The sequence below is a fragment of the Lycium ferocissimum genome, chromosome 10, assembly GCF_029784015.1.
Source record: "Lycium ferocissimum isolate CSIRO_LF1 chromosome 10, AGI_CSIRO_Lferr_CH_V1, whole genome shotgun sequence".
NCBI lineage: Eukaryota > Viridiplantae > Streptophyta > Magnoliopsida > Solanales > Solanaceae > Lycium > Lycium ferocissimum.
This window is the reverse complement of record NC_081351.1, coordinates 34,150,449-34,169,296: the sequence shown is the minus strand read 5'-3', so window position 1 is coordinate 34,169,296 and position 18,848 is coordinate 34,150,449. Positions and strand designations below refer to the sequence as shown.

Genomic DNA, 18,848 nt, shown 5'->3' with positions numbered 1-18,848 from the left:
TCAAAGTAAAAAAAAATCGCAAGGCAAACTTTTGCCTTAAGATAGAGGTTTCGTGAAGCCTTGCCTTGCGATTTTTTTTTTTTTTTTACTGAGCGGGTTTTGAACCTAGAACCTCGGGGTATTTTCGGCCACTTTTTCAAGCGAAGGATAAAAATTAAAGACCAGTGCCTTTGAAGGGCAATCCGTGCCAAAAAATGACTGAAAACTAGCAATTTATCTGATGTGTGGAAAAAACGTGGTAATAGCGAGAGCTAGCCACTTTTCAGTTATGTAACTACAAAATACTCTCTCCGTCCCTAATTAGTTATCATGTTTCCCTTTTAGAAAGTCAATTTGACTCATTTTCAAAGCTAAATTGGATTATATCAACTTAATATTTTACATTTAAAATTTTGAAATTCAAAAACTATGTGATATGTAACACAAGTTGTGAGTTTTTTTTATTAAAATGCTAGTCAAAGTCATATTGTTTGACTCTAGAGAAGCGAAACATGAAAATCAATATGGAACAGAAAAAATTGTTACTAATCATGAAATTTGAAATTTTACTGTTAACACTCCATGATAATAACTATTTTTCGATTATATACAAAAATATAGATATTTATAAATTTTATCCATGAAAAAATGAAAAACAAACAAGGCAACTAAAAACAGAATTTAGGGCAATCAATGGGCACTAGGAAACATAAATGAGTCTAGAGATTCACAAGACATAAATATGTTAACCTGTCAAACTTGACAAACAACCTCACTAATCTCACTTTTAGGGAATTGCATTTGCATTCACCACTTCCTTCTGTATCCAATTCCACTATATGTGTTCCCAAAATTTTTTAGGGCCTGTTTGGAAAGCCACCCAGCTAATTAGAATTGGGTGTAATTACACAATTTAGTCTGTTTGTTTGGTCAAGTAATTACTTGGTTAGGTGGGAATTGGGTGTAACTGAGAGGGTGTAATTACACTTTTCAGTTCTCAAGGGAGGGTTGAGATTTGGGTGTAATTATAGGGTTACTTTTTAGTTTGTTTTTTTAAAAAAAATTACTTTTATTTCTATTATTGTAACTTTTTTTCTAGTTTTACTTTTTATTTATATTTTTCTTTTTATATTATTTATATTTTATTCCTTTTTTTTTCATTCCCAACCTTTACTTCTTGTGATTCCATATAATGGCTCGTATTTTTTTCTTTTTTAATTTTATTCATTTAGCATAATTGTGTTATTATTCTAAAAAAATTTTAACTACACCTCTCAGTATTAGAAAGAATGAGTCCTTAACAAACTTCGCATATAATGAGTGATCGTTATTAAAGTAGAATTTCGTTGTGAATGAGTTTATGTATAGACTTATATTTTCCCTTGCTTTTAAATTATTTTTACTTAAGTTATGTTAAAACTTACTTATGTAATGTTGGAATTTGATATAAGAATATTATGATAAACTATTTTTTTTTTTGGATTTTGAATTTAGGTTATATTTTTTATTTTAATTTATTTGCTTTAGTACTATTAACTTGTTATTTCACATTGCATGCTGTTTATTTTTCACTTACAGTTGATAGATCTTTTTTTTTTTTTGTCAAACATTTGAATAATGTTATGACATTATATTTATATTTTTTTTTTTTGGTCAAACATTCAATCTATGATGTTCTCACAAAAAGTGTGCTTTTAATTTTTATAATTAATTAAAATTAAATTATTAATTTGAAAATGATATATCAATTATTTTTTACAATATTAGTTACAAATATATGATTATTAATTAATATATTTTTCAAGAAATAATGTGTTGTTAAATACATAATTTAATATCATCTATAAAGGCACATATTTTCCAAAGATTAATTTTAAATTTTTTATAAGAAATTTTATTTTTAAATTAAACTAACTGTGTAATTATACTTGTGCAACCAAACAGTACGCTTGTAATTCCACTGTAATTATGTGATGACAAACAAACAGGTCGTTGTAATTATAATACTGTGTAATTACTAGGCTGTGTAATTACTACCCTAGTAATTACACCAATTCCAATTCCAATTAGTGGTGCACATATCAGAATTTCAAATTTCAATTCTGTAATTTACTACTCACTGTTAATATAGTTAGACTATTTTTCCATTCCCTAACTCTGCAAAAGAGCAATTTCCACTATGCCACCTCTCTTTTCCTATAACAATTCTTTTCCATCCCAAAGTGCTTTCTTTTTTTATTATTTTAATTTGAAATTTTGAAAATGAGCTATAGATTTCAACCCAAAATGCAAAATAATAATTAATCCAATTTTCTTATCCCATGAGTTAGTTTTTTTTTTTTTTTTTTTTTTTTTTAAAGAAGACAAGCTACAAACCCAGACATGCTTTTTCATTTGCAGAAGATATGACCGATGAAAAATGTTATTACGAAAAATGATGCATGCCGCTTTCATTTTATCTCACAATGCCATTATTGAGTGAAAAATGGGGTGTCTTCTAATTTTAGCTTATCCAATTTAAGCAGAGACTAAACAAACTAGTAATTTAACTTCAGATATAAAGAGCTCCGCTTAACCAGATTTTTCATGGTAGAAACTCAACATAGTTAAGCAAGTCCAGGAGTGGCTCAAGGGTGATGCTAGTAAAGCCTTTGCTTTAGGCCCCCAAATTTTCGAGGCACCAAAAATATTTAAGAATGAATTTATGATTATTTTTTTAGACAACATTGAAGATGGTAAAAGGAAGTAGAAAGTTTATATAATAAAAGAAAAAAAAACTATCTACTTTTTAAGATAAATATTTTAGAACTTTGAACTAAACTACTCAAATCTTCGTATTTTCAAATATAAATTTTACAAGAACTTCCAAGGGAATGTATTTAAAATACATGGCTAACATCTTATAAACATGATTTAATCCTCATTATTATAAATATGAATGTTACTATGTCAAGTAAAATGCAAAAATATGAAAGAAAAAAATGCAACACTAAATTTTTTATGTATGTGTATATACGTAAGGCCTTGAATTAAACTTTAGCTTTAGGCCACTAATTTTATTGAGATGCCCTTGAACAAGCCTTAATGTACGTAAAGAAAACACAGGCATATAAAAGCTTAGCTGAAACCCAATGCCAGGTCTAAAACAAGATAGTAGGAGCATCAAATGTGCTCTAAAACATCCAAGAGTCAATCTTAGTAGCAATCTGCAAAAATATATATAGATACAGTACACTAGTAGACAACCAGATTAAAGATATTAAGCTTTAAGCACAAAGGAACAATCCCTAGATACTTTGAATACTATTGATCAGATCCATATGATTTACTAAGTAGTTTAAATATTTTGCTCCACATGTGGGAAAACGGAAATGAAATTTTAACCTAAGACAAGACTGTCCACACCATTTACTAAAAGAGTAGTTACAGTGTTGAAAATCAAAGACCTGAATTTAGAAAGTAAAGAAACTTTCGGCACATCGCTCTTTCAAGAAGATTTAGAATATCTACAGAAGAATCCTATTAAAAAAGAAATCGATCCACAAAAGAAACCTTCAAAATGACATTATACTTATTAATCTGAATATCTTTTGACACATAATCAGGACAGGTAGAAATGTTACCTTACTGAAACTATTATAAGCATTTAAAAGCAGTTGTAACTCTATACCAGATAGGCCCTTAATACCTCTTGTTCCAGTAATTCTGGAGGATCTCGCAACTCAGGTGAATTCGTTTTCTCCTGTACCAATGTCCCAAACTTTACCCTTAATTTTAAACCATCTAAGTAAAGACCAAAACGCTATTATATCAACATCCTTTTTCCGCGCAAACATGCCTTGGAGTTATAACAAGTTCTATATCTTTCATTACTCGCTCGAACAAAGCTTCCAAAATTTGTGCATTCTGTCCAGTTTTCAGGATAACGCCCACTTTTTGGAATATTCTGTTGTCCCAGACGCCCAATTTCTGAAATGTTTTGTCCACCCCCACCCCCCCCCCCCCCCCCACCCTCTCCCCCGGCCATTTACCAGTAGATTTTGTTGTACTCGCTGCCCTGTTCCAAATGAGTTAGGTTGTTCAGTCACTTGCTTGGGATTAACCGTCTAAATTTTCTCACATACTTGGAACAATTCCACTTCGGAAACGATTTTAGAACCATTTTCGCTCTCAACACTCTTTTTATATGTTCCCTCAATCGTGTTACTTTCTCTCTTAATTGGACCAGCGTAGCTTGAAGAACAAGTGATTCGGGATAAATCGACGAAACTGCACCATATTTTATGAAGCATCACGACCTGTTTCTTCCTTGAACTTAATCATACCTCTGAGTATGGTAATTTCATCTTCATCCATGGTAATTTCATCTTCATCCCTCCACACTTTTGAAAAAGAGGAGGTTTTTAAGAATTTGCATTTGCGTTGATCGAAGGCAATGTCCTCTAACTTTCCTCGAATGGAGTTTCATTGTAAAGTAACATTGTGTCTTTGTCCTCTTTCGACTCTTTTGCTTCAGTATCCTTATTTTTTCTTTTCTTAGATTTCTTCTTTTCTGGATGGCAACACACTCTCACTTTTATCTTCATTGTCAGATGGAGTTTTATTATAAAGTAACATTGTGTCTTTATCCTCTTTCTCTGTAGGCGAATTTTTTCTTCAACATATTTATTTTTTCTTTTCATAGATTTTTCTTTCTATCTTAAGAAGAAGCATCATCTCACTTTCCTCTTCATCGTCGAATGGAGTTTCATTATAAAGTAATCTTGTGTCATTATCTCCTTTCTCTGTAGTTGTCTTTTTCTTCAATATCCTTTTTTTTTCTTTTCTTAGATTTTTTCTTTCTGTCCGCTCCGTTCAGCTCCAATGCTTCTTCTCTCGGCTTCAACACATTCTTTCTCCACGTGGGAGTTAGAATTTCCCGAGTATGAGTTTGCATTTTCTACCATTGTTTTCAAGCACAAACTACAAAGGCGTACAACGCTTTTAGTTAGAGAGAGAGACAAGGAAGGGGAAATAAAATAATATGATGGATTTTATAGGATGAAGAAGAAAAACATAGGCGCCTAATTTTGAAGATGAGATGAAGGGTCTTGGAACTTGAAAGTCAATAATGATTAACTGGCTCTTGTATTCCACTAAATATGATAATTTCATCTTCATCGCTCCACACTTTTGAAAAAAGGGAGGTTTTTTAGAATTTCCATTTGCTTTCACTGAAGGCAATACACGCTCAATTTCCTCAAATGGAGTTTCATTTTAAAATAACCTTGTACCTTTGTCATCTTTCGACTCTTTTTCTTCAACATCCTTTTTTTTCTCTTATATTTCTTCTTTCTAGAAAGCAACACCCTCTCACTTTTATCTTCATTGACAGATGGAGTTTCATTATAAAATAACATTGTGCCTTTATCCTCTTTCTCTGCAGACAACTTTTTTTCTTCAACATCCTTATTTTTTCTTTTCTTAGATTTTTCGTTCTATCTAGAGAAGAAAGTATCTTCTCACTTTCCTCTTCATCGCCGGATGGAGTTTCAATATAAAGTAATCTTGTGTCATTATCATCTTTCTCTGTAGTCGGCTTTTTTCTTCAATATCCTTATTTTTTTAAAAAGATTTTTCTTTTTGTTCGTTCCGTTCAGCTCCAATGTTTCTTCTCTTCGCTTCAACACACTTTTTTTCCACGTGGGAGTTAGAATTTTCCGAGCCTGAGATGGCATTTTCTGCCATTATTTTCAGGCACAAACCACAAACGCCTACAACGCTTTTAGTTAGAGAGAAAACAAGGAAGGGGAAATTAAAGAAGATGATGGATTTGATAGGATGTATAAGAAAAGTGTGTATGTGCAGATAAAGTGCCTGATTTTGTAGATGAAATGAAGGGTACTTCAAAGTCAATAATGATTAACTGACGCTTCCATTCCACTAAATTATCATACCTTTGAGTATGATAATTTCATCTTCATCGCTCCACACTTTTTAAAAGGGGGAGGTTTTTTAGAATTTCCATTTGCTTTGACCAAAGGCAATACCATCTCACTTTCTTCGAATGTGGTTTCATGTTAAAGTAGCCTTGTGCCTTTGTCCTCTTTCGACTCTTTTTCTTCAATATCTATGTTTTTTTATTTATGATTCTTCTTTCTGGAAGGCAACACCTTCTCACTTTTATCTCATTGTCGGTTGGAGTTTCATTATAAAGTAACATTGTGCCTTTATCCTCTTTCTCTGTAGGCGACTTGTTTTCTTCAACATCTTTATTATTTCTTTTCTTAGATTTTATCGAGAGAAAAAAGTATCCTCTCACTTTCCTCGTCATCGTCGGATAATCTTGTGTCATTGTCTTCTTTCTCTATAGTAGGTTTTTTCTTCAATATCCTTGTTATTTCTTTTCTTAGATTTTTTCTTTCTGTTCGTTTCGTTCAACCCCAGTGCTTCTTTTCTTGGCTTCAACGCACTTTTCTCTGCTTGGGAGTCAGAATTTCCCGAGCTTGAGTTTACATTTCCTGCCTTTGTTTTCAGGCACAAATCACAAACGCCTACAACGCTTTTAGTTAGAGAGAGAAACAAGGAAGGGGAAATAAAAAAAGATGATGAATTTGATAGAATGAAGAAGAAAAGTGTGTCTGTGCACATAAGGCACCTCATTTTGAAGATGAAGGATTTTGGAACTTAAAAGTCAATAATGATTAACTGGCTCTTCCCTTCCACTAAATATTGTAATTTCATCTTCATCGCTCCACACTATTGAAAAAGGGGAGATTTTCTATTTGCTTTGACCGAAGGCAATGCCCTCTCACTTTCCTCGAATGGAGTTTTATTGTAAAGTAATCTTGTGCCTTTGTCCTCTTTCGACTCTTTTTCTTCAATATCCTTATTTTTTCTTTTCTTAGATTACTTCTTTTTGGAAGACAACACCCGCTCACTTTTATCTTCATTGTCGAATGGAGTTTGATTATAAAGTAATATTGCGCCATTATCCTCTTTCTCTGTAGGCGATTTTTTTCTCTTCAATATCCTTATTTTTTCTTTTCTTAGGTTTTTCTTTCTATCGTAAAAGGAAATATCCTCTCACTTTTCTCTTCATCGTCGAATGGAGTTTCATTATAAAGTAATCATGTGTCATTCTCTTCTTTTTCTGTAGTCGGCTTTTTTCTTCAATATCCTTGTTTTTTATTTTCTTAGAATTTTTCTTTTGTCCATTTCATTCAGCCCCAATGCTTCTTCTCTTGGCTTCAACACTCTTTCTCCACGTGAGAGTTCGAATTTTCCGAACCTGATTTGCATTTTCTATCATTGTTTTCAGGCACAAACCACAAACTCATACAACGATTTTAGTTAGGGAGAGAAACAAGGAAGGGGAAATAAAAGAAGTTGATGGATTTGATAGGATGAAGAAGAAAAGTGTGTATGTCCAGATAAGGAGCCTGATTTTGAAGATAAAGATGAAGGGTCTTGGAACTTGAAAGTCAATAATGATTAACTGACTCTTCCATTCCCTTTTAAAGACACAACCTAAATTGTTTTTATTACCAATAGAAAAAGTAAAGTTAGTCTCCTAATTACCGGTTTAGTAGACTTTTGGTAGGGTTTCTTGGTATGGCGTATTTCCTTTTCCATGAGTTAAGGTCCAACATTAGTCGAGGATATGTGTTGTAGTTCCATGATACTCCATTTGTCCCAAAAATAAATGCGGTTTTAGCAAAAAGAATTATCCCGAATGAATGTCGCTTTAGGAATAATAAAAATGTATACTCACATTTTATTCATTTTCTCTCACTTTGCACCACTATCTTTATCGCCAATGACTCTTTCTTTTTCCTTTGACCCTATGCAGCTATACACCTATAATAAAATAGTATTCTATATTGGTTGTTTAAATTATTTAGCGTATTTTCTTCTAGTGGTGTCGGTGGTAGTGGGGTGACAGGAAGAGAAAGAGAAAGTGAATTGGAAGAGTAGATGGTGGTGGGGGTGATGATGACAATGGTAGAGTGGAGAGACAATGAGGAAGGAGGGAGAAAGGTGATTGATGGTAAAGATAGTGGTGGAAAGAGAGAAAGGAGGAATCAAAAAAATTGAAAACTCCAAATTAGGGAAATGATCAAATTTGCCCTTGAACAATGTGAAAGAGTCAAATTTGCCTCTGAACAATGCAAAAAGTTCAAATTTATCTTCTATTTAAATAAATTAATCCTTAATTGCGTGACACATTGCATCACCGGATATTAAACATCTACCATTTAAAAATTAGGCCATATTTATTCCATTTCACATAGTTCAAAGACAAATTTGACCCCATTAATAACTTGCACGAGCATATTTGAACCTAACTATTAATGAAGACAAAATCTATTTCATTTTGCACAGTTCATCGACAAATTTATGGGCAATTTGCACGATTGCCTTTATTCGAAAGTGGTCTTTAATTTTTGCCCCTCAAATTGCTGGTCTTTAATTTTTGCCCTTTGCCTAAAACTCCGAGGTTCTGGGTTCGAATCCTAGCTCAGTCAAAAAAATTCACAAGGCAAAGTTTTGTGGCAAAAGTTAGGTCTTAAGGCGGAGGTTTGACTTAAGGCAAACATTTGCCCAAAATTAGGCCTTAAGGCAAATCCGCCTTAAAGTCTAATTTTGGGCAAATGTTAATCCTTAGGTAGAGGTTTCGCGAAAGTCTTGCCTTGCAATTTTTTTTTTTTAATTGAGCAGGTGTTCAAACTCATAATCTCGAGATATTTTTGACCACTTTTTTAACCTAAAACAATAGGTACGTTTCTTGTTTTGTTAAGAACGTCTCCGTACTTGACTCGTGGACAAAAATAAAAAACCAGCAATTTGAGAGGCAAAAAATTAAAGACGCTGGTCTTTGAACGTTAATCCACGCAAAAGAACGTTAACCCTCTTCCCTTTTCAAAACACTTGCATATTCAATTGGGTCTCTGTTTTAAAGTCTTGGTCATCGGCTTAAGTGAATGTTTTTTCCCTTTGTCCCTAATTTCGTTTCCGTTCTTGTGAGAGTGAGGCGGTGACCGGTGAATTTCATCCTCTCCTTTATCAAGGTATTTGCAATTTTTTTGAATTTCACTTGGCTTGATTTCTGGTTTCTATTTATTTTTTCTGTTCGTCCTTGTTGCGTGCGATCCCGTAACGGCTCATAAATCATTTTATTTTTTATGAGCTCTTTATTTATTTTCTTGTTCTTCTTGAATGAGATCCGATAACTGCTAAGTATTGTGCTATTGTCATGTTCTTTGCTGTTGTATGTATAGAGTTGTTGGGAAATCTATTCTAATTAAGAGCCTTTTCCCCCGGAAACTTTAGTTTTTATGTGACTGAGACTGATGCTTGGGGCTAAGAAGAAATTGCCCGTCTTTAAATTATTTCCCTTTAGCAATCGAACTTATGCCTAGTGGGGCATAAGTTCTTTGAGGGCAAAAGTTACGCGGGGACGTGACTTGTGGGATATTATGATGCAAAAATATTAACTTATGCCCCGCATGAAAAGTTGTTTGTTATGAGGAGCAAAAATTAAAGACCAGCACAGAAAAAGGGCATAAGTGCCAATGACCCAACTCTTTTATTTGGTTATGTTGGGCTATATATTTGGGGAATATGTGCTGTTTGATCTTCCTTTTTTTGCGCTTACTTTGTATTCATTTTATATGTTATATTCTTTTTTGATAATATTATGTAAACGGTTAGTCCAGGGTTTTTGGAGCTTGGAATCACACACCATTGTTCAATTGCTTTGTTACGCACTTTTCTGAATAAATTTATAGTGTAGCTTTTCAAATTTTAGTTTTTGTAGTGATTGAGATGGATGCTTTGTGAATAACTCTTTTTTTGGTAGCATTGGTCAAAAATTTCCTGATGCATTGGTTATGTTACCAATTATCATTAATTAAATTTTAATGCTTTTGCCTTATTCAGTGTTTCCACAAAGATTTGCCTCTGATTTTGAATTTCCAGTAGCGAGATCATTTTTTTCTATGTGATCTGACACTGTATAATCATGTTTTCTGCAGTTCAACAACATGGATGATGATCAGGAAATGGAAAGGTTTGGAATGGAGAATGATTATGAAGATGGTCAGTGGATCACTGGTGAATTCTACTATCGGAAGCGCAAAGAAAAAAAGCACGTTCAAACCAAGGATGATGTCCTCTATGGTGTTTTTGCTTCTGGGGATAGCGACTCTGACTATGAGGGATCCTCCAAGAAGCACAAGAAAGGACTTTCCACGAAGCCTGACCTCACTAAACCTGTTAATTTCGTCTCAAATGGAACTGTCATGCCTAACCAAGAAATTGATCAGAATACCAAAGAGGAAAACGACCAGCTAATATCAGAAGAGAGCAAAGGTTTGGGATTTGGGGCATCTGTTGGCCTTGGATTTGGTACTAGTTCCACCAATAATAATGCTGATGAGGAATATATCAAGACAGCAGCCCAGGTTGAAACTGATGGGGAAAACTTTCTGCCGTCTGCTTTTGGTAGGAAGATCAAAGAAGGTGCCCTAAGACGTGAGAAGGAAAAGGAAAAGGAGAAGTCTATGTTGGCCAAGAAATCTTCCGAATCAGGGAGAAGAGAACCTGGTGGTGATGTTGGTGGCTTTGAGAAGTATACCAAGGGGATTGGGAAGAAATTGCTTGAGAAGATGGGTTATAAGGGAGGTGGGTTGGGTAAAAATCAGCAAGGAATTTTGGCTCCGATCGAGGCAAAGCTAAGGCCCAAGAATTTGGGAATGGGTTTCAATGACTATAAGGAGGCTAGTGCACCAGCTCTTCAAGAATCAGAAGGAAAGCCTGTTGCTCGGCCTCCTCAACCCGTGGAAGGCCGCTCAAAAGAGAAGCTTTGGTCAAAGCAAGCTAAAAAAGTGAAGAAGGCTTACATTACAGCTGAAGAGTTATTAGCCAAAAAGCAGGAGCAGGGCCTGGAAATTATTCAGAAGGTCTTTGATATGAGGGGTCCACAGGTTCGAGTCTTGACGAATCTGGAGAATTTGAACGCGGAGGAAAAAGCAAGGGAAAATGATGTTCCAATGCCTGAACTTCAGCACAATATCATGTTGATTGTCGATTTGGCAGAACTTGACATACAAAAAATTGATAGTGATTTGAGAAATGAGAGGGAGGCAGTTGTTGCTTTGCAGAAGGAGAAGGAGAAGCTCCAAGCTGAGGCAGCTCGCCAAAAAAGGCAGTTTGATAATATGGAAGAGATTGTGAGTGTATTGGACCGGATAGGGGGAGAAAGCACATCTGGTACCCTGACCCTAGACTCCCTTGCAAAAGCATTTGCAGACTTGCAACAGCAGTATGCTGAGGAATACAAACTCTGCAACTTGTCAAGCATAGCGTGCTCATATGCTCTGCCGTTATTTATTCAAGTTTTTCAGGGATGGGATCCACTTCAAACTCCAACACATGGATTGGAGGTGGTTTCCCTGTGGAAGAACCTTTTGCAAGGGGATGACATTTTTACTATCTCTGATGCTGCATCTCCTTATACTCAACTATTTATGGAAGTTGTATTCCCCGCTGTTAGAATATCTGGCACCAATACCTGGCAGGCAAGGGACCCTGAACCAATGCTTCATTTTTTGGATTCTTGGGAGAAGCTGTTGCCTCCTGCAGTCCTTCAGACAATACTGGAAAACATTGTTTTGCCCAAGTTATCAGCTGCTGTGAACTCCTGGGATCCACGTCGAGAAACAATTCCAATCCATTCCTGGGTTCATCCATGGTTGCCCTTGCTGGGTCAAAGATTGGAAAGCTGCTATCACACTATACGTAACAGATTGGAAAGTGTCTTGCATGCTTGGCACCCAAGTGATATGTCTGCATACTACATATTGTCTCCTTGGAAGACTGTGTTTGATGCAATTAACTGGGAAAAGCTGATGGTCCGGTTTATTGTTCCAAAGTTGTTAGCAGTGATGCATGAATTCCAAATAAATCCAGCAAATCAGAACCTTGATCAGTTCTATTGGGTCCGTACTTGGGCTACTGCTATTCCCATCCATCACATGCTTCCAATACTGGATATATTCTTCAACAAGTGGCAAGAGGTTTTGTACCACTGGTTATGCTCAAACCCGAACTTTGAAGAAGTGACGAAATGGTATTTGGGTTGGAAGGAACTTATTCCACCTGAACTTCAGGCAAATGAACACGTTCGCTATCGACTTAATCTTGTTCTAGAAATGATGAACCAGGCTGTTGAAGGCTTGGAGGTTGTTCAGCCTGGTTTGAGGGAGAACATTAGTTATCTTAGGGTTCTTGAACAAAGGCAGTTTGAGACTCAGAAAAAAGCTGCAGCACAAGCTCAATCCCGTCCTTTTGTGGGCTCGAACAGTGGTACCCAAATGGATGGTACAGGTGGTGGGTTTTACATGAGCGTAAAAGAAATTGTTGAAGTTCATGCTCAACAGAATGGTTTGCTGTTCAAGCCTAAGCCCCGCAGGATGCAAGATGGTCATCAGATATATGGTTTTGGTAACATCAGCATTATTATAGATTCTCTCAATCAGAAGGTGTTTGCGCAAGTTGAGGACAGGTGGTCTTTGGTATCACTTGAGCAGCTGTTGGATCTGCATAATCGATCTGGGTTAAAGCGCCGATAAATGCCGTAAGTTCTTGAATTTTATGTATGAAAGCAACTCCAAGCTTTCTAAAACTAATTTTTGGGCTTCACGGATATTTCTGCACTGGATCTCTCATTATGCTGCAGTAAGTCATGAGAAGATGAAGTACATTTCCCCCTAGTGGAATTATCTCCTCCTTTGTTGACACTATTTAACTTGTAAGTTCTTATACTCCTCCTTTAATGACACTATTTAAAACCCAGAATTTGTTCTAATGTGTTTGCAATTTTTGGGTAGCGATTTTCCCCAATTTTTGCTTTCTTCTTGCTTTTCATCTTTTGGTCGTATTCCTTCTCTAGTGGTTTGATTATTTTATGTCTTGGGTCTATTTTTTGTCGTTTTTCTGTTCGATTGGAGTGATATTTGTTTTAGCTTTTGCTACTTTGTTAGCTAATTGGATTGTACTCATATTACATGCCCTAAATTTTGACATTGCTGATTCTTGTCTCTGCTGGTACTTCTGGTTTATTCGCAATAATAACCTTAATATTAAGATATGGCTTGATAGGTAGTGTCGTAGTGGAATGCTAAAGCCGCTGAAGTTATTGGGATCGGCGTCGAGAATAAACAATTAGATAGAGGTAGAACATTGTTCAATCTGTAGCTGCATTAGTAATCAGGGTATACAGTTCTCAGTGTGATTACAATGGTGTCAATTGTTGAATCTGACATTAGTTATTTGCCTATTTCTACCATTATAATACTTCCGTAATTATGAATCCTTGATGCATTATGGTAAAAATAGTTTTACATTTTTTTTTTGCTAGGTTTTTTTTGGGTACCGTTTTGGTTTTTGAAAGTGATGCTTAAACATTTTGATTCGATGGGATGTGCACTCTAATGCCATCCAGATTGTTTGTTGATATGTTGAAGCAGATGAATTCTTTTTATTGCGTCTTTTTCACATGAATTTTATAAATACACATCCATCACCCAGTAATTCAATAGTTACATTTGTTTACTTCTACTGGACTGTAGCGGTAAAACTTCATACTTTATTTGTTGTTATGTTAAAGAAATACATTTGGAATGTATGTTGCTTGGATGTGTACTTCTATTCCAGTAGTACTACTGTTTGTGTGACTTTAGGTTGAGTCAAGTCATTAGATATAACTTATACATTTGAAAATTATACCAGCATATAAAGATTCACTACAAAAAGTTTACTATTTCAATAGGGAATATTTTTCTATCATAGGTTGTAACTAGATGATGCTTCCTCCACCACTATTCATTGGACTTTATTAAACTTACTTATTTTCGCCCAGAAGATTAATCAATATTTGAGAAGATCTATGGTGGACTTGCACTCGGGTTTAGCTTACAATAAGTGTTGTGACTAGGTAATTTTTTTTTCCTCGTTATTTTCCTGCTGTTATTTGTCCAAATCTTTTCATTTTAAAAGATTATTGTTGATTAGCTTCCTTCTTGTTCTAATTGCCTCTTTGCTGCTGCTGATGAGGCAATATACCAACTTGTGTTGAGTTTTTTTACTGTGGGTTAGTGGAGATTTTCATGTTAAAGAATGTTGGTTATTTGTCTAACCACACAGAGAATGCATCAAGCTAAAATGTAACTATCACCTCTTTGTTGTCTTTACAAGCGACTGGGTAATGAAATTTTCCTGATTTAACTATAGTTGTTTCCAAGTACTATGATGTTATGGAGCTGATCACGGTAAAGCAAGACTCAAACTTTAAAGTGAGCGATGATTTAATTATTTACTTGATGTTAGTATCTTTTACTTCTCTTCTTTTGACTTGCCTTTTATTTTAGCAACGTTATGGCTAAATTTCTGTACCTTTTCTTTATTGTGTTGGGTACAAGCTTTTAGCTTTTACAGTCTGGTACCTATGCTTGCCGCTGAACCACTGTTTCTCCTTCAGCTTTCTTTTTTCATGCATCCGTGAAAGTTCATTGTTGTTCCCTACTTCTCTTGTGGAGATTTATTGTCGTTTGTAATCTGGTCCTGTATTTTTTCACTGAAGTTTGATACTGTCAGGATACATTTTCATGTATTGAACCAATGCAGTTTGCACCAAGGACAGTGGTCAAACAGAACCTTCATGTGTTTGTAGGACTACCATGAATACATATAAAGAAAGTAAACACGACATATAATGAGTGAATTGTCAATCCATCTTTTTGCCCTTTGTTGATCAATCCTAAAGAAAAATCAAGGCTTCACAAAACTTCCCTATTGACTTTGAGAAATTGTCATCCATGCCTAAAACTTTTGTGGACCGTTCTTTTAATGAAATCCTAATAGTAATGCCTTTTAATTTCCTTTGCTCAGTTTGTACGTTATAGTTGTATATGTAAAACAATCTAACCTACTTCATTTTAGTGAAGCCTTGGTTTTTCTTTAGGATTGATCAACATAGGGAAAAAATGATGGATTGACAATTCCCTTAGCAAAAAGTGGATGGAGTTCAGCCTTAATCTAGGGCGTATGGCTGATGATCCATTATTGAGTAAAGAAGATATCATCAAGAAAGCGCCGAAAGGCATGCATGGGCATTGTTTGTTAATTATCGCTCGAAAGATGAAACAAAGGTACTTACTTCGAATATATTATTCTGGTTCTGCTTCTCCTCTTTCGAGCAGAAATTCACTTATTTTAACTCGTAGGCTCTTTGCAAGAGGAATGAACGGATTCGACAACAACAAACGATTCCTCATACTAGTGGTGCTAAGAGTTTGACTAGAATAAGGGCTGAGATTGGTACTTTACTGCAACGTGCTTAATGATACATTCTTTAGATAAAGTATGTTCTTGACTAATTAATGTAATATTTTACTTTTTGAAAATTTCAGAACTTGGGAAAAGAAGTTGATCGACGTAAATTGTGGACTGAGACTCATAAGATGAAAGATGGGGTACGTGAATGATGAAGCTAGGGAGATTGGGTAAGTATTAGTGGACTGAATACCAATGTTCACAACACATGAGACTATCATAAAACATGATCGTAAATTGTTGTGATGTTCGACGTAATGACTAGAGGTTTATCTTATAGATTAAATGAGTAGGGCTTATCAATGAATATCTTGAATGCTGATATTAGTCAAAAGGAGCTTAACAAACATGTATTCCAGGTCCGCTGAAGTCTGAGCTACCTAATTGTCAGTTCACATAATTCAGTGAAATGTCTCATTAGTATCTTGAATGTCGATGTTAGTCTCTTTGAATGTTTATGTTCCTCCAGAAATAAGCTTAACTGCGCATGGATTCTGCAGTTTCACTGAGCTGTTGATGTCCAGTTGCTGAGTTTTATCATCTTTCTAGTATAATCTGAAACTTCGTTGACACCCTTGGTGTTTTTCATCTCTTGTATAGGTTTTCTTGTGATAAGATAAGAAACCTAGAAGCAGCCAGAATTTGATTTTAGATTTGTATGATTTATGCCTAAAATACAATAAAAAAAATTCCTCCATGGTTGACCTTTTACATCTGTGAGAAGCAGATTCATTTGTCCTCGTCTTCTAGTTCTTCTTCTTTCATGATGTGACGAATTTTGGTTTTACTTAGAGATTTTCTATGTAGCAATAAACTTATCAGTCTTTGATTGACGAGTACTTAAAAGATCGGGAGCAATTGGAGAATACTATGGACATTTCTGTTTTAACTAAAACAAATAATGCACTAAAGGACTTGTTGAGTAGTTTTGTTTTTAGAGGACAAACTTATTCATGGCTGTGATAACGCATTAGCTGCTGCCCCTGCCCAAATGATCTGTACAACTCTATTAGTAACTCACGTAAAGTTAGACAAGTCATTCTTCATAGAAGATTAAGTCACATTTACGAAGTTCCTGTTTTGCTATTATGATATACTAAGCACTGGTTTTGTTGAAAGTTTAAACTTATTCCCTAAAATTATTTTCTTGTTACAGGCACATGATTTAGGAAGTGGCGCTTCGTCACCAATTGGGCCAAGAAAGTCCTCCCACGGCATTTTTTTGCGCGGAGTGCCCTTCGTTTGGGGTGGTCTTTAAATTTTTTCATTTCCTCATATTCAAATCTTTAAAATTTGCTGCCCTTCGCTTAACACCCATAGGTTCCGAGTGTTCGAACCCACGCGCAGTCAAAATTTTAAAAAAATTCGCAAGGCAAGTTTAAATTTCGCTTATGCCGGACCGAGATACTTATGCCTCAGGCGAGACTTGGCATAAGTATCGGTCCGCATAACTTTGATAATTCCTTCACAAAGTTGCATAAAAGTTTGCCCATTAAAAGTATTATGGCAAGATAACTTTGTGAAGGAATTATCAAGGTTATGCCGGACCCGCATACTTATGCCTTATGGGTAGACTTGGCATAAGTATGCCCGCATAACTTTGATAATTCCTTCACAAAGTTATCTTGCGGTCCGGCATAAAAGTTTGCCCATTAAAAGTATACCCCCAGCGGCATAAACTTGTGAAGGAATTATCAAAGTTATGGAGGACCCAACATACTTATGCCAATCCGCCCATAAGGCATGAGTATCTTGGTCAGGCATAAAATGTGTAATTCCTTAAGAAGTGTATCTTGTTAGCGGCATAGCGAAATTTAAAGCGCCTTGCGAATTTTTTTTAAAATTTTGACCGCGCGTGGGTTCGAACTCCGGAACCTATGCAGCCATGAGGCAAAATTTAAACATTTCAAATATGAAGGGCAAAATTTAAAGACCACCCAAAAAGAAGGGCAATTCTGCGAATTGCCCCTCCGACGGTAGTAACAAAGGAGATGGAGCAAGTGACAATCAGTAATCATTTTTAGGATTGGCTATCCTTTTGGTATTGTAATTGAATAACTTTTTGAGGCTTTAACTTAGAATCTTTTTTTTTTTTATGTAATTTGGGATACTTATTTATTATAATGAATATTTTGCTTATTTAATCCTCTGTATTTTGTGTTAAAATTGTTGTGAAAGGGTGTTTGATTGCATTAGGGTGCGATGGGATGCAAATGTGGAATTAGAATTGGTAATAATCAAAAATATTGCAGTTGTGGCGATATAAACTGAAATTTTAGTAGCAAAAGGGGCGGTTAAAAACTACCAAAATAATATTGTTTTTTTAAAAAAAAAACAGCAATAACGGTGGTTAAAATTGCTGCAATAATAAGACAAAAGAAATCCATATTAGGCAATACAATTTTTCAGATTTTAATAAAAATCACGGCAGTTAAAACCGCCATAAATGCGCGTTATTGCTGTTTTTAACCACCCACTATATGCAAGAATAACAACCCTTTTTTGGTCATACAACCTGGTATAAATTTTTTTTGGGAAACTAACTGAAATATCCCCAAAAACATATTAATTACCCGCCCAATGCCCCTTCTAAACTAATTACCCGCCGTATCCCCTCGTCCAAAACTAGTTACCTGACGTGCCCCTTCTCCTAAATCCTTCCTCCATGATATCATCGCAGTATATTTATATATCATGATGGTATCATGGAGGACTAAGAAAACGACTGAAGTAATCCTATATGATACCGTCTCAATATATTTATATATCACGATGGTATCATGGGCCTAAGGAGTCTCTCATTGAAGGATTGAAGATGTCCTCCATGATACCATCATAGTATATGTATATACGGCGATGGTATCAAGAGGAGTGTTTCATTGAAGGACTAGAGCAGTTCTTCATGATAACATCACGGTATATGAACATGATCATCCATAATATCATTTCAGTATATTTATATATCATGATGGTATCGTGGAGGACTAAGAGAAGGACTAAAGCATCTTTCATGATACCATCTCAGTATATTTATATACGATGTTGGTATCATAACGGGGGGTAACTGGGCATCTCGGGTATATATTTTTAATTTTTTCTGGGGATACAAAAATAATGGGGGTATGGGCAGGTAATTTTTTTTTTTTTGTTTGAGGAAGCATCCGTGATCTTTTCCTTTTGCACTTTTATAGATTACTATTATAGTATGAAAATTTATTTGTAAGTAGTTTATAAATTATTCAATTTTATAAATATTCTTTATGCAGAACTTATACTCCTTATTAATTAATACTGCCTTACAAAATAACAACTCCCTCTATTATTGTTGTTTATCTTTCTTTCTTTTTCATTCTTGATTCTCCTCACATTTGCAATCTTTTGTTGTGGAAAATAAACTCGGGCAAAGCTATTATTATATGCAATTCTAGTTTTAAGGAATCTAGAGACTTCAGTATATATTATCATCCTTATCGAATGATCAAACGAACGGATAA

General features: G+C 35.0%; 1 protein-coding gene across 50 annotated transcripts; it reads left to right on the top strand.

Annotated features, from left to right (window-relative positions):
- Positions 1-8,954: 8,954 nt before the first annotated feature.
- On the top strand, positions 8,955-16,570 carry LOC132033547 (septin and tuftelin-interacting protein 1 homolog 1-like). Of its 50 annotated transcripts, none has more exons than XR_009408806.1 (7): positions 8,955-9,029; positions 9,996-12,598; positions 13,127-13,195; positions 14,984-15,170; positions 15,246-15,339; positions 15,432-15,524; positions 16,511-16,570. XR_009408806.1 is itself a non-coding variant. In XM_059423552.1 (3 exons), the coding sequence occupies exon 2, from the start codon at positions 10,005-10,007 to the stop codon at positions 12,591-12,593; it is 2,589 nt and encodes an 862-aa protein (XP_059279535.1). In that variant the 5' UTR covers positions 8,955-9,029; positions 9,996-10,004; the 3' UTR covers positions 12,594-12,598; positions 12,701-14,950. The 50 variants fall into 50 exon arrangements, 2 of the variants coding, with proteins under 2 accessions (XP_059279535.1, XP_059279533.1); XR_009408803.1 differs by having other exon boundaries at positions 14,967-15,170; XR_009408807.1 differs by having other exon boundaries at positions 13,123-13,195.
- The last annotated feature ends 2,278 nt before the right edge of the window (positions 16,571-18,848 follow it).

What these genes read in the sequence shown, in the direction of transcription:
- LOC132033547 (XM_059423552.1), top strand. Translation starts at nt 10,005, where the DNA reads ATGGATGATGATCAGGAAATGGAAAGGTTTGGAATGGAGAATGATTAT.